This window comes from Pseudoliparis swirei, chromosome 5 (assembly GCF_029220125.1).
Source record: "Pseudoliparis swirei isolate HS2019 ecotype Mariana Trench chromosome 5, NWPU_hadal_v1, whole genome shotgun sequence".
In the NCBI taxonomy this organism is placed as follows: domain Eukaryota; kingdom Metazoa; phylum Chordata; class Actinopteri; order Perciformes; family Liparidae; genus Pseudoliparis; species Pseudoliparis swirei.
In genome coordinates, this window is record NC_079392.1 from 9020932 (window position 1) to 9048423 (window position 27492).

A 27492-nucleotide genomic window follows, 5' to 3' on the forward strand; every position below is an offset into this window, starting at 1 on the left:
TTGCAACATCTAGCACTGGTGTCGTCACTCACCGGCAATACGTGCAAGCACCGCCTGTTCCAAAATAAATATTGGCGTGATTGTTGTATTCAAATGAGCTGCATGACCGGCCATTGGCGGGCCAATCGGAGCCCATCGTATCATCACACCTTCTTTCCAGAAATCATTCATAACGTCGATGCGTCAAACACTCAGAGGACCCGGCTATAAATACGGCTGCGCGCAACGCACAGTTAGACATTTTCCCAAAATCAAACGAAAGACACAACTGAGGAATCCGGCATCTTTACTTTCATTATCCTCTCTGCTTTGCTCTACATTTTATATTCTATATTTCGTATCCAGCTACCTGTGTTGGCCATGGGTGGATTATATCTGAAGCACGTCGCGGTGGCAGCGCTGTGCTCCGTGCTGACCACAGTGACGCTGGGGTCGCCGGTCGTGGGACCAGAGCCGATCCGATGCGCCCCGTGTTCTTCGGAGAAGCTGAGCCAGTGTCCGGCGGTGGTGCTCGGATGCGCCGAGGTGTTGCGGGAGCCCGGCTGTGGATGCTGCCTCGCCTGCGCCCTGAAGGCTGAGGAGCTGTGCGGGATCTACACGGCGCCGTGCGGCTCCGGACTGAGGTGCACCCCGAGACCCGGCGACCCCCGGCCGCTGCACTCCCTCACTCGGGGACAAGCCGTGTGCACAGAGAGCACTAAGCCCGAGCCGACCCTCGAGACCCAGAAACAAGGTAGGCCTATAAAGGCTCCACATTTACACATCCAGCAAATGCTCATTCTTGTAACCCCCCCCCGCCCCAAAAAAACCACCTGGCTGCTCTAATTGCAGTTACATTCAGTCAGCTCCTCTCTACATTCATTCAATGTCTCTCTTCCAGATCAGGGAGAGTCAGAGGCCGAGATGGAGAACGCAGCCATCGCCTCGGACACCGGCTCCAGCCTCTACCTACCCGGCCACAGTAAGCCTTACGACCCGAGGGCTGCCGCCGAGGCTCAGGAGAGCATGAAAGCCAAACTCATCGCCATCCGAAGGAAACTGGTCGAACAGGTGAGACCCCGAACCCCGCTGCAGTAAGCCTATCAATGCGTGGAATCTGTGAAATCCCCCGTGTGTAGTAATATGTTGCAAAAAGTTTTTTTGGGGAGGTGTGGGGAGGGGGCTCGTGCACCACAAGGGGGAGCTCCTGTGCCGTTTGAGGAGATGATGGGGGGGAGACAGAGAATGCGGGGACGCTTGTTGTTACAAGTTTTAAATTGATGTCAGCCCACGTGCTCGCTGACGATAATGCAGTGTTCATGATGCATTCCGTGCAGCTCGGTTAACCCTTCTGTCCCCGTGTGTCCTCTCTGCAGGGACCCTGTCACGTTGAGCTGCAGAGAGCCTTGGATAAAATTGCCAAATCCCAGCAGAAATCGGGGGACAAGTTAATCAGATTCTACCTCCCCAACTGTGACAAACACGGGCTGTACAAACCCAAACAGGTAGTTATCCTCATTTAAATGTGCTCCGAGTGAGTGTTGGATACATAACTACATTCAGTGCGAGATAATCTCACCAAGTCGGTGTGTGTGTGTGTGTGTGTGTGTGTGTGTGCCAAGATTATATCAACCACAGTTTTAAAAGTGTGTGAGTGAGGGTGTGTTGCAGGCAGGGTGTTTGACTGTGTGTTTCGTTTGAGTGTGATGTTACATAGTTAGTGCTGCATGAACATACATGTGTGTGTGTGTGTGTGTGTTTGTGTGTGACATATGGAATGGAAATCCAAGCAGTTGAATAAAAGGATGTCCTGCTCCTTTTTCTCCTGCAGTGTGAGTCCTCTCTGGACGGACAGAGGGGTCGATGCTGGTGTGTGAACCCCTGGAACGGGAAGAAGATTTTAGGTTTGACTGACCTGCCTGCAGATGCCGAGTGCCCTTAAAGAGATCAAACACTGAGTCAGATCTCACAACAAAAAAGAAGGAAAGAAGAAATAAGCCACTGATTTTTCCTTTTTTTGATAGCTGTTTATTTATTGATCTTGTCCATGGTGGTGTTTAATTCAGGTACACTGTCATTGCGGGGCTTCGGGTCCCAGCTACCCTGATCCCCCCCCCCTCACCTACAAACACCCGTCCCAAAGAGAAAAAATATATCTATTTTTGTTTTTCTGAAAAGAAGATTTTAATATTGATGCATTTACTTCTACTCTTCCGCCTTATTTATTTCAACTCTATTTCATTTTTATTTGTTGTTTGTAATTATTTCATGAGTATTTATATCATTTTTTTCTTGCCTTATTGTTATTCTAATATTATTATTTGTATGGGTGTATAAAGTGTACATATGTATCTTGGCCCTGAGCAACTCCACTAATGAGTTGAGCTCGCTCTACCCTCAAGGAGTTGTCTGGAGGTTTGGTTTGTGACAAACCAAGCAAGAACAAAAGCACTGAGTTACCAAATGTCATTGAGAAGTATTTCTAAATGTGTTTTTTATGATTCATTTTCATCTTGTTACCATTGTTACATCTTTTATTATATTTGTTTCTGATTTGACACATGATAAGCTCTTGTCAGTGAATGCAAAACTCTCAGTCGGGAATCCTTAAACAGTACACCCAGACTGCCTGTCATGCAGTTTGCATGACAGGCAGTGCCTCCCTGCGCCGCCTCTCAGACGGGTATTTCTACATTAACCTACCTCCAATATTTATGTGTCTGCTGTAAGTTGTGTTGATGTATCTGTCAAAAAGAAAAAAGAAAAGACTTGCTAGTTTATTTTACATGTTGCTGTTCTCTCTTACCGGGAACACATGACCACAAAGAGCGAGTCCCCGCCTCTGCTCCTCATCTACATGCTGCTGTTGGAGAGAGAATTATTGTTTGTGTGAGTCTATTCCAAAGTGACAAACTGCTCACATGTGTGTATGTACACTTTTGTAATTGAGATGTAATGTAAGAAGAAAAAAAAGGTGATATATTTAATAAAAACATTAACCTCAGCTATGTGCTCCTGGCCTCTCTTTCCACTCAGGCAGGTTTACTTTGTGCACAAACACCCATAGGTGCAAAACATCAGAATCATAACAGCCTCCATCAGGACATGATTATGAAAGTCTCGGTGTAGATGCAGTGCCGCACCACATTTTCTATATTCGGCGGGCTTGTGCAGTGTTATCACGGTGATCGAAAGTGGAGGTCCTTGTCTAACTTTAGACAGTTCGCGGGGACAGGCAGCTCCACGCTGCCTTTTGACCCGCTCTCTGTTTGCCTTGGTCGAGCACAGGAATGCGCCTCCACCTCTCGTGCCCACTGCCAGCCTGCCTGGCACCACCAGATGTATTTTTATTCTTTACAAATTGAACCTTTCTTTTATCCTTATTGACACATTCTAAGATTGAGGGGAGCACTGATTGTGTCCTGTTTGTCTCCAGACACGAAACTGAGATGATCGGCCAATTGGGGACAACACAGGCCACATTCTTCCCAGTGATATTTTTTTTAAGTCTCGAGAGACACACAAACACATATTAGAGACAGCGTCTTAAAATGTGTTTACTTTTTTATAAAAAGAAAAAAAGACATCAAATACAAATTATATTTTGAATCAAAATCATTTAATTTCTCAGAGAAAAATAATAGCGGTGTGATCTCTAGTTAAGTATCATGAACAGTTTTAATAATAATAAATTTGAAAAACAAAATACATTGACCCGTGAACAGAGAGATTCTTAGCGTGATCAGCAGGGAAGAAATAATGATCGCAAATTTAAAAAAGTGACATTACAGACGTGACCCTGGCTCTGCACTAACAGACTGAGGCGGGACGGATGGGTGTGCATGGAGAGAAGTGACTTATTGAGGGGTGAGAGGTTCACCGGACTGAAGAGGCAGTGACCTAAGATGACCAGAGACCTGAGGCTGAAACTCGCCTGCTGGGCACGGAGCTTACAGATGACCCTGCTGAGCAACAGAAGGTAACGGTTCATTTAAAGAAAAGAAAAAAACATTCATTAGTGATTATATTCCCAAAAAATACACTGAATCAAATACACTTTGCTGTGCGAGTCACTGAATTGTTCAAAAGAAAACCTAGTTTGGATCAGCTTATAATTCTTTCTTAGATAAATAATTTTATTTTTAAGTACTGTACATGATGTCTAGTCAGACACATAGCTGGCCAGGAAATAATAATAATAATAAAAATAAGAATATATAAAAAGACACACTTACAAATATGAAGGAGGGAATAGCTTAACCATATTTGTATGTATGTTCCTCCCCGTACGTCAAGTCTTTGAATAGATGGGATGAAGCACCAACAGGTTGGTTGTAAGTTGCTGCTCTATATTAAAGGAACTGTACGGCCGATTTCATGCTACCAAGCTTCTGGGCTAGCATTCCTCATCGGCACTCTCTCCCTGTTTCAAGTCTTTACACAGGATGTGGGAGAGCATCGGGCAGGAAGCTGCTCGGGAAAGACCCCGCCTCCTCCCACAGACCCCCCTACCACTTGTGTTAATGCATATTTGGTGCTGTGTCCACCTTGTGGAGATTTGTTGGCATATGATCATACAAACATTTTTTTCTTTCTTCAAGAAACAAAAACAACAACAGAAAAAAGAAAATAGTTGCATTGAATGGAAACATTTCTGAGGGCTTGTTCGCTAAGTTTGCCGTCAGAAGTCCTGGTGTCGCTTTGTTGTTGTTGCTTTTTCCTCTCCGATCTTTATTTCCCCCTCCTCCCTGGGTTATTATTGTTTTCTTACAGTATCACACTGTTTCATCTGACATTACCTCGAAGGAAAGGTATGCAGATGCAGATCGGTCCAATTGTCTTTAACTGCATGCATTGATGAGTAGCGGCGCAGCTAAAGTGCTTTAAGTGCTTGTGCTTGGGCTTGAAGCATAGGGGCAGCTGGCACCTGCGGCAGGGCGGGCCGGTCACAACGGGCTCGTCCCGTTCAAACAAGCCTACACCAGGTTGCAACCACTGACAGGAAAAGGACCGGAGGCCGGGAAAGGTGTCGGAGTGAGGACCAACATCGCGGTTTAAGTGGGTTTGGAGACAGGGATTAGGGTCACAGATGAGGACAACGTTGAAGACGGGGGGTAAAGACATATAGGAGTGGAGGACCTCGGCACCGCAGCGGGCAAGGACGGGGATTGGAGTGGAACAAGGGGACATGGACGGGGACTAGGACGGTATGTTGCGGGAAAGAGACGGAAGTCAGGCGACTCTGCAGGTGAGCGCCTCACAATAATACTCCACCTGCAATCCACCCTTTGAGTTTGAAATACTGGAGATTCACAGCAGTTACAGTGGACTCCATTGGAAACCCAGAGTAACACAAACGTATATAAATGTCCATGGAAACTTCTCAAACCACTGCAGCAGCAACTATCCACCTCCCCAACTTCCACGCATTCGTGCCGCGGCGCTAAATACACGACTTCTCTTTGTTGTCAGCACAGTTAGCGTGACACTGCAAACATAAACCGGCAACTCTTCTGGAAGCTGTGACCTCAGCCAGATTTGAGAGGCCCGATAGTCTGACTGAATTGCCACTTTCTGTTGGCTTCGTTCTCCAATCGGATGCGAGTGATTGGTTGTTATTTGGGGTTGTTTTGCACCAACCAATGAGAAGGAAGACCTTCCCGTTAGCCCCTTTCATTTTGTTAAAACTGGAACGTTTTAGCAGATGATACAAAAAGTAGCTTTTCATCAATGAAACCAGGCTAATATGTTGGCATATTTTACATCTTAATGCTGTTGATCCGTCCATTCAGTAAAACGTCTGCTGGAGGAGTGGTTTCTTAAGTTTCTACGGATGTTTCTACGCCGTTTTTCGCACGACGATCCTTGAAATCTATTGTCTATGTTTGGTGGCCAGACTATGAAACTGCAGCCGCTTGTCCTCCACAAAAGGGTATGCTACCAATCTGGAGTATTCCTTTATTGGCGCACTACAGGTGGTGAAGGGGGGGAGGGGTGGAGGGAGGCATGGAAAGGACTGTTGTTTTAAGGCACTGTAACCGCAGGTTTCACCTCCATCCCCTTCCCTATAGCAGGGCAAGGGACAAACCAGAGACAACAGGGAGGGCCTTTGGAGCTGGATAAGAAACCAAAGCCCTGCCATCCCATAATCCTTCCCTTCAACATGGACCCTGAGCAGGAGAGCGTTTACTTTTCCTGCATTGTTTGTAATGGAGCGGTGGCTGGGGACGGGCAGCCTGACATCTCTAAACTGAGCTTAGTGATTTATTGTATTTACACGAATAAACACTTTTGGGAAAGCGCACACTTCGCGTGCCATCTTGCACAGACATGCAGCTGTGCACAAGTATGTTATGCAAGTGCTCACGCATTAGGACACGCACACAGACTCTCAGACTCACAGATAGACACGCACACAATCAATAGAAATGGTGGTGGTGCGTTCTTATTCTTCTTTTCGGGTCACAGTCACAAACAAGGCTTCTTTGAAGTGAGTGGAAAAGTCCCTCCTTCCTTCCTTCCTTTCTCTCTCTCTCTAAAAGAATAGTGCAGGTGGTAGGATTCTCTCTTTCTTCCCCTTCTCTCTCAGCTTTCAGCTTATCTGCTTTTGTTTATATTTTTGTTTTAAAGAAAGGATAAAGGTTGCCTATAAGCACAGGGACAGATAGCTGTAATGGACAGGAGACTTGGCCGGCCGCTAAGGCTGTGCTCCCCCCTTTCCCCTCCCCTCCCCTCCCCTCCCCATTGCTCTCTACAGAAATCGGACCTGAAATCAAAGGCCAGAGCCCCTTGAAATGTTTACATAAAACTACATGCAAGGGCAAAGTTGGCTCTCTCTCCCCCACTCTCTCTCTCTCTCTGTCTCGCTCTCGCTCTCTTTCTTTCCACCCCACCCATTCTCTGTCTTCCTCTCTCCGTCCACTCGCCATCCGTCCGTCCTCTCATTTGCTCTCCAGGTTGTAGCACTGCGTCTCGCCTCGCTCCTTGCCGTCGTAGCCGGGCAGAGGCTGCCCGTATTTGTCCACACACCAGCAGTAGCCCCGCCTCCTGCCTTTGGATGGACGGCACTGCGAAAACAGGTCAAAAAATGAATACAAAATTAGCACGCTGCTTGTTTTTCATTCACCAAACACGATGCAGAGATGAACATGTAGAGCCTTCAAAGGGAAGGTTTGCAACAGAAAGTTCTCGGACAAACATCCCTCAGCACGCTCCGACTTCCATCTTTAGTTTGGAGGCCCGGGGAAGAAAAGAGTGGAAAGGTGAGGAGTTAGCATCGACACAGCTTTATCGACAAAACCCTCATTGTGCATGTGTTTATTTCAATAAGACTCCATCCCTTGTTGGCTTTTTTTCAATTTTGCATTACCAAGTCACGCCTCAGCAAAACTCTCATGAGACAAAACACCGTTGATCACGGAGCGGAATGCCCTGCTGTCTGGAGCTGCCTCACGGCTTCCGTGCGCTTCTTGGACTCGTTAAGGACGACAGTGAATGTATCGAGATCAGAGCGGGAGAGTATCGCACAGGTGTCCACGTGCAACGAGCATGCCGTTGAGTTTGTCCCCTCTGGGAGCCGTTTTATTTATCAGGCGAATGGGCTCCTGACCAGTGGGGGCAAGCGATGAAAAAGCTGATTCTTTTTTTCTAGAAAGAGGCAGGGAATGAGGAACCCACTGAGTGAAGGAGTGTGAAGGTAAACATGGAGTTGCTAAAGTATTTGCCAAGGCCAAGGTTGGAGGGCTGCAAGGAAACCAGCGTTTCTATTCTGGGAAACTGGCCGAAACTAAAAATCATCTGGAGGTGATTATGGCCTGAGCGTGCACGAGCGCACATAAACACACACACATCAGCAAACATGTAGGCGCACACAAACAAGGGTTGTATCTACTGTACATATACATTACCCCCCACCAGCACACATGCAGTAACATCAGACTTCCCACAGGGGGCAGTCCATAAGTATTTATATATTTCTCTGGACACCAGAACACTGGATTTCAATCGAAACAATGGCTCTGTGGTTGAGCCGCTTACTTTGAGGATTAAAGCACCAAACCAGTGGATTTGCATTTTTTTTTTTCTCCATTTACTACAAACCACTTGCCTTGCCAGGTAGCCACTGGTCACCATCGATTTTTGTAGAATATGAAAATGTATGAGCAAACTCTTGAATGTACATTGTTTGTGTAAGTTGCCTTGTAAATGCAATTTAACCCAACTAAACTATTTCAAACTGGATGTTTAATGTAATGGATCAAGTTTCATGACAGGACTTTATTTTCACTTCCTATTCAGAAATAAGGGGAAACCAGTTGCTGCCAGGCCTGGTAAGAAAAGGGGTATTCGAAAGGAGTGCCCATCCATGTCCTGTCAAGACTGTCGGTTGCTAACTCCACTGGTCCTTTGGTAAAAGGAGTTGTGTGTAGGATCTAGTGGTGAGGTCAACGTTTGCATCCAACTGGATACCTCTCCTCTCAACCGCATAAAGATGTCGGAGAACTACGGTGGCCTTCAAGTAGTGTAAAAACTGCAAAAGGCTATTGCCGGAGTTTGGTTTGTCTTTTGCTGGCTACGGTAGAAACAAGGCAGTGCAGCAGGGTGGACTGCGTCAGAGACCCATTTTCTACGTAAATATCAAGAGCCTATTCTAGACTCACGAAAACACAACGTCTCTCAGTTTCAGGCGAAAATACAGCAATGAAGACGAAGCTATAAATATGATGTTCCATTTTCTTCCACAAAATGTCACACACTGTACATTTAAAAGCTTAACACTACCTATATTCATGTTTTGCTGACAAAGCAACATCTTGAGGTTCATTGCATCACCTTGATTTGGAAGATGATTTTGTCAACAATGCATTATTGATATTTTTCTAATTTACAGTGAAGAATCATTGAGAATCCTTCTTGTGGACAGGAAGAGCAATGACCCAGACCACAAAGCAGCTCGAAAGTAGCACAACAATGTTTTCACAACTGCATAATACAGAAGTAGCGTTGCATCAGTTAACACCAGCCTAGATGTGATGAGTTGGGGAGCAAGTGTGACGAAGAGCTGATGAACAACGACACTGGGAAATAGGACATTGGCTTATACCGACACGTGCCACTGGTGTGTTGGCTTACATTGATAACATGTATGACTTTAACATTGGAGACGGCGACTGTGTCTTCAACCAACAGTCAACATTAATTTATATAGTTTATTCTCATTCTTTATTCAAGTGCTATGTAAGAAGATCGATACCACTCTGGCATCTGTACGTTAACTGTAGCTCTAGCCGGGAGATGACTAGCCTAGCTTAGCATGAAGAATTTAATTGACGGGTTGTGTTTGAAGTGAGTGATGCGTGACGGTAAGCATAATATTTATTTTGGTCATTACAGCTGACTAAGAAGTGGGCCTTAAATTACAACTGTTGCAGAACCCCTGCGCTTTGTACTCCCTCTTACTATCTTTGGGGAGATTTCCCAAAATGCTAAAACGAACCTATCCCAATACTTAAGGAATTGCGATGCAGGCGACTGCGCAGAGGCAGACTGACCGACATAATTTGGAGTGTGACCAGGTGTCTGTTTCCGGCGTCTTTGACATCCACGTGCAGCCTGAGTGCATGATCAAAGGCAGCTTTATAGAGACAGAGGCCTATTAAAATACCTCGCCAACAACTACTGCAGCAGTCTAGGGGCAAGTACGCGGTCCAACACGCCCCGTTCTCACACGCTAACATCATCCAGAGATTCTATTCGGTTTTCCTCTTTCCACTCTTCCTCCTCCTCTTGTGTCTTACTCAGTTTTTTCTCTCTCTCCTCTCCTCACTCCTCATTTCTCCTTCATTCCCCCTCAGGGTGCCATCTTCTGTCTGCGGCCAACTTCTATTTTAGCCCTGACCCGGTGGACGAGACTGCGGAGAGGAGCTGAACATTGTGTTCCTCTGCTCTGCTTAATGATGATGGAGTCCTGTATGTGGTTGGTGTGTGTGAGTGTGTGTGTGTGTGTGTGTGTGTGTGTGTGTGTGTGTGTGTGTGTGTGAGGGTTGAAAAGCCAAAGGAGAGGCGGAAGGGAGAGGAAGAGCAAAATGTGCATGTGTGCATTCCCCTGTTGCTTGGCTACCTTTGAATTTCCGCTCAGTCTCTCTTTCATCTGAGAACTATTAGCAGTCATCTCAAGCAATCCTTTCTTTGCGGCTTGAATCTACACACACACACACACTCACACACGGTCGGAAAATGTCAAAGCCAAACGTTTGCTGAGGACTGGATGTCACTTGACAAAGACTGATAGAAGTTGTTCTACCCTTTGTTGTCAACAAAACTCATTTCTTTAAACATACAAACTAATCCTGGTCACTTAAAGTACTACTAAACAACAATCTATCCACACTCACCACCTGTTGCTTTGCTTCATGGCGGTAAACAGAACATGTTCAATAGATATCTTCTTTTCGAATATACTCAGATTTCTGAGCATCAAGCACTCTGAACCTCACAGGCCTTGCGTGGTCCACATGGCCATCACTAAAAAAGCCCATTTCACCCACCCATCCCCCCCCACACACACACACATACATAATGCCACCTTTATGGGGTGTGTATGCGCGTATGTTGTCCGTATGAATGTGTGCTCTTGTGATGCCAGTCTTTATAACTAATAGCAGCGCCGCAGGGCTCTATGGACGTTTAAAAGAGCCTAGTCTGACCACAGGATAAACACAAGCTTGTAAAAAATGCAATGTGTGTGTCTTTGTGTATAGAGGCGTACATATATGTATTGGTGTAAGAGGGTGCATATATGTGTGTGTGTGTGTGTGTGTGTCTGTGTGTGTCTGTGTGTGTGTGTGCGCATGTAAGTGCATTGGGGGCAGCTGCAGGATATTGCGTTTTCTGATCAATAGTTTAATGAGAAGCCCAGTGAATAGTTTCAGAAGAATGGAGGTAACACAAACTTTAAAACAGAACCCCTCCAAAAAACATATATGTTATGAATAGATGTGATGAAAGACCACCAATGTGGAGATTGTCCGATTACGATATTTACATTACATGAATCCTCACAGCTGGAAAGTATAAACTGGTGTCAAATATCAGTCAATAATAAAAAGTGATTATTATCTAAAGCCTTAAAACAAATCATGGTGGGGTATCACACATCATACTTTTGAGTAAACACTGTCTGTATATGTATGTAAAATCAGGATATAAACACTATCACAAGTTGACATTGAATGTTTGGCCATTACACATGTGATTTATATTATCTGAGGTTAATCATAACTTTTGTTTTTTAAGTTGCCTGTCTTCACACATTGTCGACAGATCCATTGAAATGTGCTAATTGACAAAAAGGGTTTGGTAGAAAACATATTGAGATTCTCAAACTACCGTATTGTCAAGGAATAGTTTTAGCAGTACTGTAACTCAGTTACCGCATTGGTATTGTAAAATGTGACTATTATGCAACAGCCTTGGCAAAAATGACATCCCCAAGTGAGAAGGAACGCGAAGTGGATTAGAAATCATGGGAGGGAAGAGAGAGAGAGAGAGAGAGAGAGAGAGAGACAGAGTGAAAATAGATGTCTGGATCCCCGAAGGTTGGCCAGTTATTATAAAGCCATTGTGGTCCGTGTGTACGTTTCCACAGATCCTTCTGAGTCACGCTCAATAAGTCAGTCCTTATGGGCCTGGCACTGTCGGGACACAGTGAGGGAGGAGGGATAAGGGTATGCAGGCACCTGGCTCACATCCTTAACCCACTGACTCTTCCTCCTCCTCCTCTTCCTCTCAACACACACACACACAAACACTTAACTCCGAAAGAGCACACAGAGAGACGCAGACACTGTCGTCCCATTCACAACCCTCTGCGGGGTGATTCCTGGCCAAACAAGGAAGGAAAAGCCAGGTGGGCGGAAGGGCAGGATGGAGCGAATGATGGAGCGGGCAGGCAGAACAAAAGGCGGGTGGATAACTGTAGGGCAGGGCACAATGGGGGTAATGATGGGTGGGTGAAATGATGAATAAGAGAGAGAGAGAGAAGGAGACTGAGAGTGACAGGAAAGGACAGAGAGAGTGACAGGAAAGGACAGAGAGAGAGAGAGAGAGAGAGAAAGTGAGTGTGAGACTTTGAGAGGTGTAATGAGTGGGTCAGTGTTGAGCATGTGTGACCTGAACTGGGATACTGGGCTAATTCATATAACTGCTGCTAAAAATAGGTTTCTCCGTAGGCGAGGTAGGGCTTACACTGCTCAACCTTCTCCTACACTGCTGGGGCACTCATATTACCAGCAACATGTACACTGGAAACCACACATGCATGCCTGTGACTTTTGCCTTGTGAGAGCTGACCCTTCACAAAACATTCAACCCTCTATTCAATCCTTTTAGTATCGAAACACAGTCTTAAAAAAGTGGTTAAAAAGTCCTTCATGTCGATCACAATGGATTTTAACAGTGTGTAGTAGTGTTATTAGAGAGGAAATGTGTCAGACAATTTCCTGTAACTTTACAAAACCGCCAATCACGCCATAAAAGCAATTGATCTGGCGTGCGGAGCTCAAGAAAGTCTGCAAGAGCGTCACAGAGGGCCTTTCAAAGCACCTTCGCGTGCGGCCGCTCTGAACAGCTGTAAACACTTCGGACATGGTAAGACGACACATTGTACAAACTATGACATTGCAAGTCCTCGTCCACTCCCCCCCACCCCCCCCCCCATCCACCTCCCCCTCCCGCCCCCTGTTTGCTCAGTACATTCAAATAGTCACAAGTGCCAAATGTGAAGAGTGACAAATGGCCGCGGCGTGTGTTCAGCCATACTTTGGCAGAGCTCAGTATGTTTGCAACATACTGAGCATAGTATGTGCAGCGGACAGTGAGGAAAAGACGTTGCTGCAGTTTCACACAAGTTTCTATGATCTTTTTCGTCTGCTGTGAAGACTTTTCACCAATTGTAGCCAGCATGGATCTAATCCGACCTCAGATGTTTTTTTCTTTTCCAGAAACCCAAAATGCGTATGAGGATCTCTGGACCTTTTTCTGAGTAAAGTTTCTCCCCCTGCAGTGAATACTTTCTAGTGGCCCTGCAACCATTAGTGCACAGACTGCAGTACGATGTAATATCACAATCTGGTCAAGTATCCCTGATCAAACTACTGCACAACATATGCATTCATTCAAAGTAAAAGCAAAAAGTGGTCGCTGCTAATATTACCGGGATGGGATTGAAGCAACAGCACTGTAGATGGATTCCTGCCTTTATCCGAAAAAAATAAAGATTTTCCATTTCTGCAAGTCTCACACGATGACTCTGCGTCATTGTTTTATGCGTGAAATCCGTCACAGTTATCTTCTGTTTTCAAATCTGTTATAGGGAATGCACAAAAGGGACTCATGTATAGTTATTATAGTTAGTATATTTTACTATTGATCCTTCCTTCCTGGTACTACTTGGTTAACAAAATTGAGTTTTAGTTACCAGTTTGATTCCTGGCACTATTTGTTGGAAAATGAAAGACCGCTGGTAAGCATTTGGTATTAAAAGATTTCGGGTGTATCATGTGTTTGGTTATGCCCTTATTTCCTCCGCTCAGTCCTTCACCCATCAACCCCTTCACCTCTCCCTCCCCTCTCCTCTCCCCCTTGCTCCCTTCTTTTCACAGTATTGTCACCCTAGACGGTTCACACGGTCTCCTCTTCGCTGTGTTTCCGGTCATAAATCTCTGCAACACACCGTGAAGGCACATCCCCTGGGATGAATTTAACACAACACCCTGCACCCCACCGGTCCTCTGAGAAAAGGGTGACAAGAGCTGGCACACTGCCACACACACACACACACACACACACACACACACACACACACACACACACACACACACACACACACACACACACACACACACACACACACACACACACACACACACACACACACACACACACACACACACACACACACACACACACACACACACACACACACACACACTTAGACCAGAGCTGACACTTTCCTGGTAGGTATTTGTTGATGAAATCCAGGAAATGAACAAAGAAGTGTGTGATTTTAATCAAAGTAAGAATGAAATAGCACTTTGGCAAGTGAGGTAGTAATCTGAGAGGATGATTTTATTGTGTATGTGTGTGTCTGTTATGGCTCAAGTTTGTCTCTGACTCATGGTGCTTGTGGCTTGTTTGTTTTTTTGGGGTTTTTTTTAGTGACTCATGCGTTTCTCAGAATGGGATTTAGCTCCGTTGAATCCCTCCGATAAGGCTCCCAACCTCAGGAAATGGGATGATGGTATTTATTTGACATCCCGTACGTCTCAACAATGCTGCACCGCACAACCTCCCATCCACCCTGAGCCTTCCACGCCTCACCCCTCCCTCCCTCCCCTTAAGGTCAGGACTACTCCAAATGAAGTTTAGCTTGCTTGATTTTTCCCCCCCCGTCTTACAAATGAGCAGGCTATGGGTGGCCCGGAGTCTGCTGTACCACGGACAAGAAAAACTAAACCAGCGACAGCCTGTTTGTTTTTCTTTACCTCACCAACAGCACCCCACACCTACACACCCTCACCAAAACTACCGCCATCAAACAAGCGCCATACATACACTCCCCTGTCGCCACATCTACCGTGCCACACACACTCCCAGACCACATTCTTACATCCCTACCCCCCACACTCTCCCACACCACACACCCACAAACACACCTGACCGACTTCATTTCCTGTGAGGCATGAGTCAGACGGCTGCAGTGCATTTACCGGAGTAATACATGGTTATTAGCCATTCTGATAATATAGTGTTGATGTGGCTGTCAAGGCAACCTGAGCAGCGAAAAAAGAAAAGAAAAAAGGTGGATCGGGCGTGTGTGGGTGGGTGGGATGAGTCGGAGAAGATTCTTTGCAAGTGTTCAGGCATGCGGTCGGTCTTTTTACATATCCGCAGGTGTGTGTGTTTAAGTGTGTGCGAGAAAGAGATAGATGAAACAGAGTGGAGAGCCATTCACCTGTTTTTTCTTGTAGAAGCCCTTTCTGTCACAGTTGGGTATGCGGAAGCTCCTCGGATTGAGCACATTGCTGATTTTAAGACCGCTCAGGATGCTCTCCATCTCCCGCCGACACGGCCCCTAGCAACATGGCAAACATGAAAAAGCCCGGCGACGCCAGTGTTACACACTAATCCCAACTCAAACACGGACATGAAGAACATGAGAAGTGTCCATGTAATTATAGAAGTTCATGGTGACCATCAGAGTCTGTAAAAGTTGACCTCCTGAATCCTGAATGTCCCATTACCCCCCCCCCACCCCCCCAAGTACACTGTAACATATGTTTTCTTTGATTTGGTTTACATTTATGATACTTACATTAAAATAGAGATAAATTAAAATGGTGTATGGTAAAAATGAAATAATCTTAACTTCTTGCACAGTCTTTTTAGTCCACCAAACTGCTATTTCTAGAAAATGTAAACATTTTTTTCTGTAAATCTAAATAGCGTTTGTCTGATCAGCATCAAGTCGCTGGGATGAAGGATCCCACGGAGCGTTCGACAAATGAGACGCTGACTTTCTGGAAAAGATTGGTACCTTGTCTCACACAATGTTTGATAGAATACAACCCAAATTATGTTGTTTAAATGATAGTAGATAACCTAAAGGCCTGTGGCGTGTTTGACCACAAATTGCTCTGCAAAGCAATGTTTTGTTGAGAGATTCCACATAGTGTTTGCATCTTGTGTTTTTCTCCACAGGCACGAGGCTGCAAGCACACCACATGTTGACAGTGATGCATACCTGCAAACTGCATCCATGTGCCATGGAGAGCTAGCAGTCTTCAGGGGTTCCAACAAAGGGCCTTTTTCACAGCAGACAGATTTACTTGTCATAGTAGAAATAGCACAGGTGTTACTTATAAATATAATATAAATATGTATCTTCCAGTTAGAGTGACAAAGCATGGTTTATACTAGGACCCTCAAATCAAAGCAGCTGATTGATTTTATTATTTACATCTCCACTTTTTCTACTGTAACAATTCAAACGGTCTCACGCAGTTTGATCAGGTGGCACGGCATTCCCCACCTCTCCCCTCTGCGACTTCTTGTCATTTCATAGGAATTGAATAAATAAGCTGAAGGCTGCTGTCTCTCCAAGGCATAAGGTGCCTAGCGACAGAGGTTGGTGGTCATTTAGAGAAAAAAACCAATAATAAAGAGTATCGTAACCACAACGCTGCTCTGGGTAACTCCTTACAGGCAACAGTTGTGAAAATGGCTTCAAAGAGAAATACATTATACGAAATACAAGTTAACAAACCAGCTAGCAATTGAGCGAGCGAGTTTACCGAGATTAACGCGAGCTAAATTGCCGTTTCCAGCCACTCTTTGTGAAGCTCTTAGTGTGTGGTTCAGAATGTAATGTGCATTTATGCACGCAAGATACATTTTGCGTGCACAACACAAGGTAGCAAAGGTAAGCGCTTTCTAGCTAGCAAAAAATAAAGGAAGACATTTCATCTTCTCGGACTCTGGGTGATGACATGTTTTCAAATAGCCACTTTATTCAATTTAAATCTTTCTTTGTCCAAAGTTAAATATACAACATTGGTAAGAGAGCTAACGTTACCCGTGTAACCCTCAAATGAATATATATATAAATATATATATTTGGTGCTCAGTGACAAGACGCTCTGTTAACGAGTTCTGTCGAAAGGCCAACAGCATCAAGTTCAAATGTAGTTTATTTATTGTAGTAATATTAATATATAAGAAGTTCGAGGAGTGACTAGCTAGCGAGCTAACGGCTTTAAGCCAAGAAAAACTCCCTACTTCCGTTTGTGTGGTTCTTGACCTACAAAAGCATTTTTTTTGTAACACAGCCAACCTTTGCATCTATCTTTACAGTTTTATCCCCATATAACACACACAATAACTATTTTAACAGACTTCACATCGCCTCAGGGTGTAACTTACATACTCGGTCTCCCTCTTGTTCTCCAGAGAGAAGTTGTGCATGTACATATTGGCTCCTCCTGACACTGATTCCAACTTGTAGCTCTGAGTCTTCCTGTTCTGGTCCTTTTGGATCAGTTTGTTGTGAAGAGGAGGCCTGGTGTCCATCGACCCCCGGCTGTGCCCGCCCTTCGCGGTCGCCACACCGGGCAACACTGGCGTTGTCGCGGTCACGTTCACGTTGACGAAGCCTTCTGCCTGATGGCCGGAGTTCTCTAAAAAGGGCAAAGGTGAGTCATCAGTTTTCCTATCACACCAGTCTGTTTGAGATGTTTCACATTTAGTGAACGACGGTGAGATTAGCATCTGATTCGTAGAGGCTATACAGATAAATAAATGATGGCGTTTGGTGGCTGTTTCTCTGTTTTTGCATCATTTATAGGAGTAAAAACATGTTTTATATCAAAATGAAAACCCATATCATAAAAAACTATACCTACACTTGTCAAATGTGGACTAGATTAGACTCCACAAAGTGCTGAAACACTCGTTTCTGTCTCGTATGACCTGACATGAATGAGAATACAGGTTTTATAAATCTGAAACTGTGTTTAAAACAGTCCGTGCAGGCTAATTGTCCAGGTTCTGACACGTGACCTGGTCTTAAGTTGTCTTGATGCAGTAAAAGCAGAACAATTGCCCCTCTCTGTGTTCCATTGATTCAAAACAACCTGAACATCTTTTTATGTGGATGACCAGTCAGTCTTGATGATAAATGGAGAAAATAGAACAGTGATATTTAGACAGGGAAAGCTCATGCTGGTAGAGCCGTGGAAGGAGTGCCTAAATACACCAGGATGCTTGTGCGTGAGCTACTGGCGTCCGAAGGAACCCCGTCGGCTGAACATCCCAGTCAGCAAAAACAATGTAGTTTCTTCCTTGCCTCATTTCATGGTACTGGATGCAGAAAGAATAACATATTTGTTTTGCTAACTCAACTTTCTTGGTAAATCTAACATGCACTGGAGAATGTATTGCTCCAACGAACTGTTTGAACTATAAACAAGGATTTGACATCCAATTAAAAGGTGGTACATCTTTCCTTTAAAGCTTGTATTATGATATATTAACATAAAACTCCATGTAGTGCAAAAACAGATCTTCATTTACAGACCTTAATCTTCATTTAAAGACCTTCATTTACTTCTCAGCTATGATTTTACTTAAGCCATCTGATGAAAGATTTTGATGGCAGCAGTGTCTGCGTTTCTTAATACAACTGAGACGTCTTGACTGCCTAAGAGAGGACTGTTTAAAAGAGACAAAATAAAATTAGCTTATTGCCTTGTGGGCTGTCTGGAGCCAGAGCTGAAGCCAAGTAATGAACAGAAACATGACTATTTCATGCACACATTTGCACAGCATGCAAACCAAGAGATAGTCAGTGTAACTGAGTGTAAACAAGCCTCTTTAATTCAGGATGCTGTCAAGAAGAACATGTTGTGTAGTGTGTAGGGAAGGGGAAACGGCTATTGGGGCTAAAAGAGGAAGAGGTTAGGGCAGTAAGAGGTAAAGTGGGAGACGAGGGAGCAGATTTATTAATAGCCTGTGGTGCTGGCAAAGATTCCAGTCAAATCATTAAAGACGGAGTGGGAACCATCTGACCGAAAGGGAGAGAGGAGGGGGATCCAAACACTCCCCCCTAATATAGGAGAGGACCAAACTACCAGCCGTGTGCCACCCGGTCAGCCATGCCGCCACTGAGCCACAGTCGGAAGAGCTAACTGAGCTCGGAGACGTCCCGAGGAGGCAGAGGGACGATGGGAACACACATGCAGCGGCTCACACACACCCAAACAGTTTTATAACGTTAACTCAAAGCAGATTTTGTGTTTGAGAGCTGCGGCGAGGGCGGCGGACGGGCATGTAGGGGTGTAGCTAGTGTGGGCAGGCAGGCTGGCTGCCCACCCTTTCTCTGTGACCACCTGATCAATTAGTGACGTGATTGGGCTCCACAGTCTCCCAGGCTCCCCAGAACTTAGAATAACAACATGGATGTCAACAACAACATCAACTGGAACAAGACAGCACCAGAAACAAACAGTGATCTTGGACCGTATAGCCACCACACAGTTTTTCTGAACCATGCAAAGAATATCCATAAATGTCCATAACCAAGGACACAAATATTGAGCCCTTATTTAAGATTCCTGCAAGAATTAATTTTTATTGTCAATATAAACTTGTATATAACCTTTCAAGAAGGTCTGGGGCGTTTTAGATAAACACATTATGCTATTTGTTTGTATAATGAGTGAGGTAAACAGTACAAACTGCGGTGAGGAGAGCTTGTAAATGACTGGGAGGAGAAGCTGCTCTGGAGCTGCATGGGGACCGATGGTGGTGGAACCACTGGGCTGCACTGACACACTCTGACCAACAGGAGCACTTAGGATCATTTCCCACATTTCCAATAGTGGAGATACTAGAAATAAGCATGCGTTGAAACCTGTCTCACTTTGGTTGGACAGCTGCTGCAAATACAGATAAGATGACATAAAATGACAGAACGAGAGGAAATTAAGTAAAGAGTGAAATATCGGGTTAAGTGGCAGGAAGTGAGAAAATAAATGTGAGTGTGTTGTGTGTGAGTTTGTGTGTGTGTGTGTGTGTGTTGTGTGTTCATGCTGGTGGGTGCATAAGCATGTCTGTGTGTTGTTGACAATGTGACTGTTGAGTATATTGCACACAACACATTACTTTGGCTAAACCAAATAACCAGGAAGAAGAACACACACACAGAGGCTCCCGGAGGCCTAAACACACAGCAGTGTGTGTGCAGAAATAAGGTCTCTCGATATCGACAGGATGGCATGCAATGATACAAAATGTAGCTCATTGGTAATTACTTGAGTATTTGAGTGCGTTTGATGCTTAAGGGGTAACTCAAATAAATGACCCCCCTCCCTTCGCCACACACCCGAGATGTTTTGGCCCACATCCTGGATCAGGAAAGCAGCAGCACATATTTTCATGCTGTGTACAAAAATCCATGAGCTTTACTTGAAGGAAAATAAGGACATTACAGAAGACAAGGACATGGGGTGAGCTCAGCCTCAGCTAAATACTGTGTACTTACAGTATGTATGTGGCATTCCTTAACTATTGGTTTGAGGTAGCCAGAGTGTGCGCGCGCTTGTGGCTCTGTGTGTACGCGCGCGCGCGCGTGTGTGTGTTTGTGTGTGTTAGTGAGAAGGAGCAGTGTTGCTTTTTTAAACAAACAATCTGCAAACGGAAAAACGACAATCTTTTAATTCCATAATCTTAATTTAAGCACGATGGTCCAAAGATGTGCGCACATGGAACACAAAGTGTCCGCCTGCTGGGAAAGTGAAGATGACTGCTGTAAACCTTCAACCCTTAGCTGGTGTTACCCACTTAAACTTCCAGGAGCCTATGGGATGTGTTTACCCAGGCGAACCCATCACTGTGCAATGTCAAGTCCCCCCTCTGAAACCCCGCGACTAGAATAGTGCTTTACATTGAAAACACGCTGCGCACATAGTCTGAGGATCATTCTCATCCACGATCAATAACGCACTTAATCGTTTTGCCCTCCTTTTTACCATGGGCATAAAGTAAACACCCCATACCTGGTCTAAATAGAGCACCACCTCATGGGGAGAGCGCCTGTCAATGCACTAGTCTAAATAACAACAACACACGCACGCACACACACACACACACACACACACACAACAAAACAAACCGTGAGAAACGTAAACGAGAACTCCGCCGTCATTACCTTGTTTTTGCACCGGTATGAGAATGCTGTTGGTTTTTTTGGACGCGGCGCTGGAGCACAGTCCCCGTCCCTCCAACAGAGCTTGCAGAGGTCGGCTCTCCCCCGGCCGGTGCTGGCAGGTCAAGCCGGAGCCACAGCGCGCCGTGTACACTCCACACGCCAGTCCCTCGCCGAGAGCGCACGTCATGCAGCAGCCGCAGCCGGGCTCCCTCACGCGCTCGGGGCAGTCCTTCGGCAACGGCTTGCACTGCAGGAGCGCACCGGCGTCGCAAGGCTCGCATCGGACCATCGGTCCCACGGTGCCGGCGGGCCCGGTAAACGCAGCCAGTGCCGCGGCAAGACAAAGCACGCAGAGACCGGGCATTCTGCCGATTAAGCTGGTCACAAAGGGACACTATGCGAGTTGTCACGTAGGCTTAAGGGGACTTTCTGTGACACAGCGAGCCGGCTGGCCTTCTCCATCTGTATTTTATTTTACGCGAACTACTCATTTTATACAGGCGGAAAAAAAGCCAACAAGTCACACCCTCCTCCGAATGTAAACGGAGAGCCCTGATATGAGGGACCGCTACATCCAGTCAGAAGAGAGGGCTACTCATGCAGACGTTGGACTCTTTTAATCCCTTATAATAATTTACTGGACTGATCATCTGTCATGCTCACTCATGATCTGACATAAAACCAAAGGTGTTTGTTTCCATCTGGAAATGTGCAGGGAGTTGCAGACGGCAGCTTGACTGTGTTGGTTACATTTATCTCCACTCTCAGTGGTATTGATAACACATTTAATGTTACAGGAAAAAGGTGCACAAATGCATATTTTCCACCAGAAGATAAATATGCTGCACCGGAGGAAGATTTCCTCCGTTGTTGACTGTTCCCAGACCTGTGGAGGTTTCCACACCACTGGCCACATCCCTTGCTGACATCGAAGGTATGTGAGTCAATGCCATTGGTGGTACCCAAATATGCATTCCTGAAACAACATTCCTATGGGCAGATGTGTAGATGGCCTCCACATTAACCCACAAAAACAAAGATTTTGTTTTGTGCATATAACTTGTGTGTGACCACATGCTCAGTGGAAGGCGCAGCCAAAGGGCTTTACTGTGCTGGGCCGTAGACGCTGCAGTGTTCGGATGCACATGCCAGTCAGATCACCAGCAACAGCTAAGTGCGCACATGCAAGCCAGACTGCATACCTGACCCCTTTTTGCCCAAGTACTTTCAGAGACGGTGCTCACCTTTCACATATACTGAGCAGACCTGCCCCCTCCTCCCCCTCCCCACACATACACATTTCCCTTCCATGAGTCCCATCAGCGAGCATGCACCTTTCCTTCTGAATGCCCCCCCTCGACCCCACAGGATTTAAAATTATTATAAAGAAGAAAAAAATCAGATTCTGCCGCCTCAGCATCGCCCCCCTGTCTAGCCTATCCTCCTATTCTGCAATAACAAACGCGAGAGGGGGGTACACACTGAGAAAATAAAGCAATCAGTATTGGCCATTGTGTGATTTCTACCACAGAAGCAGAAAAAGTGTTGAGACTGCATAATGAAAAACAAGCAAAGGGTAATGAAACACCCCCAGAATAGCAAGAAAATGTCTCCAGCTAAGATTAGTTTTCTTATTACTTGACTTTTTTTCTCTTCCTGCATTTTTTCATGTCTGAAATATTCATCTTCTGACCTTTGGCTTGTTTATTGTCTGCCCGTCCGTCCAGGGTATGAGTTACCGAAAGCATTCTTACCGTTTAAACTAATTCAGCAAAAAGACACTTTTGGGAAACTATGCCCCCTTTGTGTGAATAGAGTGTGATATACAGATACAGTTTATTTAGTCATACCATAAAGGTGGCAGGGTTAATCCTAATGTGCTGTTATTGTTTGCCTGGCTGAATATCGCTGTTAAACCGGTCTTAAGACAATATATAAACAGCCGAATGGATATGACATTCTCAAGTTAATTTTTGCTTGATCAGGTATCATGCGATGCAGACAAAAGTCAACCAATGGTGACATAACAAAACATTCACCTTGTTCTGCACATCCATTGGCATCCTCCAGATCTCAGAGGAGGAACAGAGCTGTAATTTGCCTCAGGATACTTTGCGTATAATAAAAAGATCAGACAACTGTTAGCACATGTTCAACCCATCCATGTTGCCATCTCAGCGAACTGCAATAAGGGATACTATTTGTCTTTCTCAACAATCTTGTCTTCATTTTGCGTATGCACCTTTTTCTTTCACCCTCTCTGTCTTCTCCCGGTCAAGGAAACTCATATTCTCTGGAGTTATTAATCTCTCCTTCGTTACAGCGTCTTTCTCTCAGTCAACATTCCTCTTCGTAGCATTCCCACAATGCAGCATATTTCAGGCCGTATATCATTAATTGGAAACCCAAAGTCAATGATGGTCCTCAGTAACACTGGCACAATGCACTTTATAATTTGAGGTTTTGTGGGAATGAAATGATCTAGACAGATTTATTTGTTTCCTTCCTTCACAAGTGACTTGTGCAGCAAATTGTCTTGCTGTCAACATATGCTGTATTCATATCTGAGCGATACCATCAGCATGCACCGCACTCGCTGACCACGTTATGACCGGTATATATTACTTCATTAAAAATACAGGCCATTACATGCCTCGCAATGAGAATAATGCCGACAGCGCTGGTTTTTTTCTTCAGTTGGTCCACTTTCAATTTTACCACACTTCGCTATACATTTGGTCTACAGCGTGCTTGAAATAGATAATTTCTTGGTGTTTTTCACCCTCAGAGTAACAGTTTTTAACTGCGAGGGTTGTCATTCTTAGTTCTCAATCTGCCAGGCATTTTACAGAAAACATTTAAAACAATTCTACTTGTCTACAAGTGGCCTAAGTGAGACTTAAGAGGGTGTAAACACAAGAAAAAAGCCAGTAAATGGACATTAAGTAAAAATTTTGGCCAATTTGTTCAATTATTAGTAATTATTACGGAGACGTCGGAACACGGTAATGTCACTAAAAGGAAGTTCTCAGGAAAACTACAGTAATTATGGCAGTACGAGACTCGAGTTGAAGCAGGAAGTGGCTCTGTAAACTTTGATGGATGTTTACAATGAACACGTTTTCTTCCTCACACTTTTTTCTTCTTAAAATATGTCAGTACATTCCACGGGGCTGACAGATTTGAAATTCATTCTAACATTCCTTAAAGCAGCCAAACAAAGGTCTTTCCTGTCAATCCATTTCAACTTGGTAAACATCCTCATAACGCGGCGCAAAAGTTTCAAGTTTGTCTGCTTTGTGTCTCATTGCTTTTATTGTATACAGTTGGGTTTATTTTCCTTTCAGGAGAATGACTCAAATGTAATTTAGTTGAATGATGTTGACTGCAGCTTACAGCGGGGAAAAAGAATAAATAATATGTGCTGCCACTTTGTGTTGAGGAAAATCATTTGGTGGCCCTTAACTCAGCCGGGGTGCTGACAGTGAGGGCAGGTCTCGTCCGTCATGGGGTATCGTGAAGATCGGCTAATGGTGGAGGTTTTTTGGGCCTTTAAACTACAAGACTATATGCATGTAGTGCAATCGGGTAAACTTACAGGACCTTGTAGAGCCGAAATAAAGGAGTTTATGGCTGTTGGAAACTAGTTCCATCATAATCACAATTGACATCTAGCATTTCCACCTAATACGTAAATGGTAATAACCTAATTATTTTTTATTTTTTATTTTTAGTCAAGAATATTTTGATATAACCATCTGTAGAATGCCAACTTGGGTGGTAAACATCTGCCTTGTTAACTGCCATCCTCAGACCCCATTAGTGTGGCTGTTTTGAGGTTAGGACTGACAGTTGAATAATTTCCCCAGAAAGTTAAAGGCCTATAGTTGTTGTTGTTGTTGTTGTTTTTGTAACTGTGGTGAGAGCATCCCTTGTGAATGTGAATCACGTAAACGACTGTGTCAATACGGTCCTGTTTAGTTTTTTATGTGTTTCCACATTTTCCATGGCCATCATAGTGACTTTCCTGGAACGCACACGACTGAGTTTACAGTAAATAATCCATAAATTACAAGTGTTATCATGACAACATGGCAGACTCGTACAGCACCAGTTCAGTTGTCATCCATTTCCCAGAGATAATGGTTCAGCTGTTATTGAAATGTATTAAATGCCACAGACTCCATTACAACCAGACAATCTTTATTGATTGCCGTAGTGGGGGCGGAGCAAAAGGAATTAACTCCGTTATATCTGTTTTCAATAAATTGATGGACTGAACATAGCCTGACTGATCTCTGTCACTATCTGAATGATATCTGGAGGTGAACAGGGGAAGACAGTAAGAGGAATGTGTCAAGAGGGGGGGAAGTGGACTAGGTTTTTAATCAAGACAGCTGAGCAAAGCGAAGCGAAGAGTTTAGGCGTTTGTGTTATGATGTGTTTGTGGTGAAGCCTGTGCCGTTTGTTTGGGCTACGGTTAGAAATGCCTGGCAGCTCTCAGCAGGAGGTCTGAGCCTTGCCCAGCAGAGGCTCCCTCTAATTGGTCAAACAGGCAGTGTGGCACCTTGGATTGAATTCATGCCTGGAGGCCAGGTACGGCATACTCGGCAGCATATTGAGGAAAGATCACAGTCATGTGCTTGTAGTCACCATCTGTCTTTAGGTCAGCAGTCCTCCCACTGCTCGCCGGACCGAGGGAGGAGGCTGCTACGGGAAGGAGATACAAGGCTAGACAATTTCGCCTGGCGCTCTCAAGTTGACCAACTCAAGTGACACTTTCCTGAGAGCGGGCCAATTCCAGGCTGCTAAGAGGATCAGTTTCCCCTTCCTGTCTTGACACACATAGCTTGCGCCACTCCGAAGTCTTCAGGCTCGCTGCGCACCAGGCACAACATGCTTCAGACACTCCTCCGCGCTTTCTCAAAGACATTCGAGCCTGCAGGATCAGAGAGTGTTTCCCTGCAAAGACAAAGTCCTCCCTAAGAGGATTGCAATCTTAAACCTAACTCTCACAAAGTATAACTGTAACCACGGGTAGGCAGCGGGAAAAGGCCGCAGCATTGTAGCTGTTCTTCAAACAGACTACAATCGACCCGTCCATCCATTTTCTGCAGCTTTTTCCGGGTCATGGTGGTTGCAATAGAATACACACGATTAGAGTTGTTTAGACATGATTTTCAAGGGAATGCAGTGGGATTTAGATTTAAAAAAGACCAAAGGAAGAAGAGCAGACAGAAGTAAAGCATGTCACAGTGGGGCGGAGGTTGGATGGGGGGTGACACAGAGAGTTGTCTAAGCTTCGAGTCATGGAGTGGTGAGACTTGCACCGAGCATGTAACGTGTGGTGTGACATCTGACGAGCTGGGCATGTTTATTCATGTCTCAATAGATCCTATATTGGGGTAGTGGCATACACTCAATATAAAGAGTCAGACTTATAAGCTACCTGTTAAGCACCAAATGGCAAACACTCAAAAATAAAGGTGTGAGAAACTATAATGGGAGCATACGGTTGCCTCTCAACGGCTCTCAACGAGGCGACAGCGAGTCGGTGGATCAAACAACGTCGAAAGTATTGACAGAGCCAACAGTGGTTACCGGAGGCGGAGCTGGTGGGTGGGCGCTACGCTTACGTGATGATTCTGTCAGTGGGGACGGCTCTACCAGCTGTAACGTGACTTCAAATGAAGGCTGATGTTACTGCATGTCTGCTGGATGTGTACATAGCGAACAGTTTACTCACACACTCACCATAACAACTTTGTAAGGCAATCCGTCCAATTGACTAAAAACGAAACACAAGCACTAATAACACACACACACACAAATGTAATGTAACCTAAAAAACATTTACTGGTGACTTAAGACTTCCACTTGCCCCCCAAGATGTGACATGACATGGACTCAACCAACCCCGAAAGGCCAACGTTTGGGATGTATCCACATGGTTTAATGCACTTATTTGTAAATTGCTTTGCTTTAAAAGGGAAAACTAAATAAATGGAATGGTAAAAAAAAGTATATGTGTATCACGGAGAGATGATGGAGAGCAAAGGGAGCTTATATAGATTTGAAAAGATGAAAGTTAAAAAAAAAAATCTTTCTCCCTGATAAAAGGACAGGTGTTGGCGCTGCAGAGAGTTGTGCCAAAAAGGCCAGAGTACAGCCAGCCCATTATGTATGAATGTAACCCCTGTATATGTTGACACATGTTGGAGCTTGACCTGACATTGAGCAGGTGTGTGCCATAATGGGCTAAAAGGCAGTATGTCGTGCACACCAGCTGTAGAGTGGTTCTGGCTGAACCCCGCCGCCTGCTAAACCTGCGCGCCTGACGTGCTGTTTGGATTGCGGGTGACTGATTAGGTCGTGATATGGAGCCTTTCAACCACAACGCGTCTTTGCTGCTGCACTCAGGCGGCCAACAGCTGCACTGAGCAGCACCTAGCCGCGGCCTAATGGATGACTTCCACGGCATCCATGTGGAAGGGCTAACAGGCTGTATAGGAAAATTGAGGTGTGGCCATGATGTTCGACATGTAAGATCAGATCCTGCTGTTACAGCAATATGTACATTAAGAACGGGACTGCAGCCAACATTTTTCTTCTTGGTTATTTTATAAAAAAGTTATAAGCACCTGTTATTGCTTGTTTTACCAAATTTACAGCACACACATTGACAGACATGATATAACTCTTAGCACAAGGGTAACAGAAAAAAGGAGCAGACCTTTTATTTGAGGAGC

The 27492-nt window shown here is 44.9% G+C and overlaps 2 protein-coding genes across 2 annotated transcripts; one reads left to right on the forward strand and one right to left on the reverse strand.

The window, feature by feature from the left end:
* Positions 1-234: 234 nt before the first annotated feature.
* On the forward strand, positions 235-2983 carry igfbp1a (insulin-like growth factor binding protein 1a). The gene is made up of 4 exons (XM_056414247.1): positions 235-733; positions 881-1050; positions 1356-1484; positions 1811-2983. The coding sequence occupies exons 1-4, from the start codon at positions 361-363 to the stop codon at positions 1919-1921; spliced, it is 783 nt and encodes a 260-aa protein (XP_056270222.1). The 5' UTR covers positions 235-360; the 3' UTR covers positions 1922-2983.
* A 593-nt stretch (positions 2984-3576) lies between these two features.
* On the reverse strand, positions 3577-21206 carry igfbp3 (insulin-like growth factor binding protein 3). The gene is made up of 4 exons (XM_056414246.1): positions 20744-21206; positions 16960-17213; positions 14993-15112; positions 3577-7046 (listed from the first exon to the last, which is right to left on the reverse strand). Exons 1-4 carry the CDS (start codon positions 21105-21107, stop codon positions 6921-6923), a joined length of 864 nt encoding a protein of 287 aa, XP_056270221.1. The 5' UTR covers positions 21108-21206; the 3' UTR covers positions 3577-6920.
* Positions 21207-27492: the final 6286 nt, after the last annotated feature.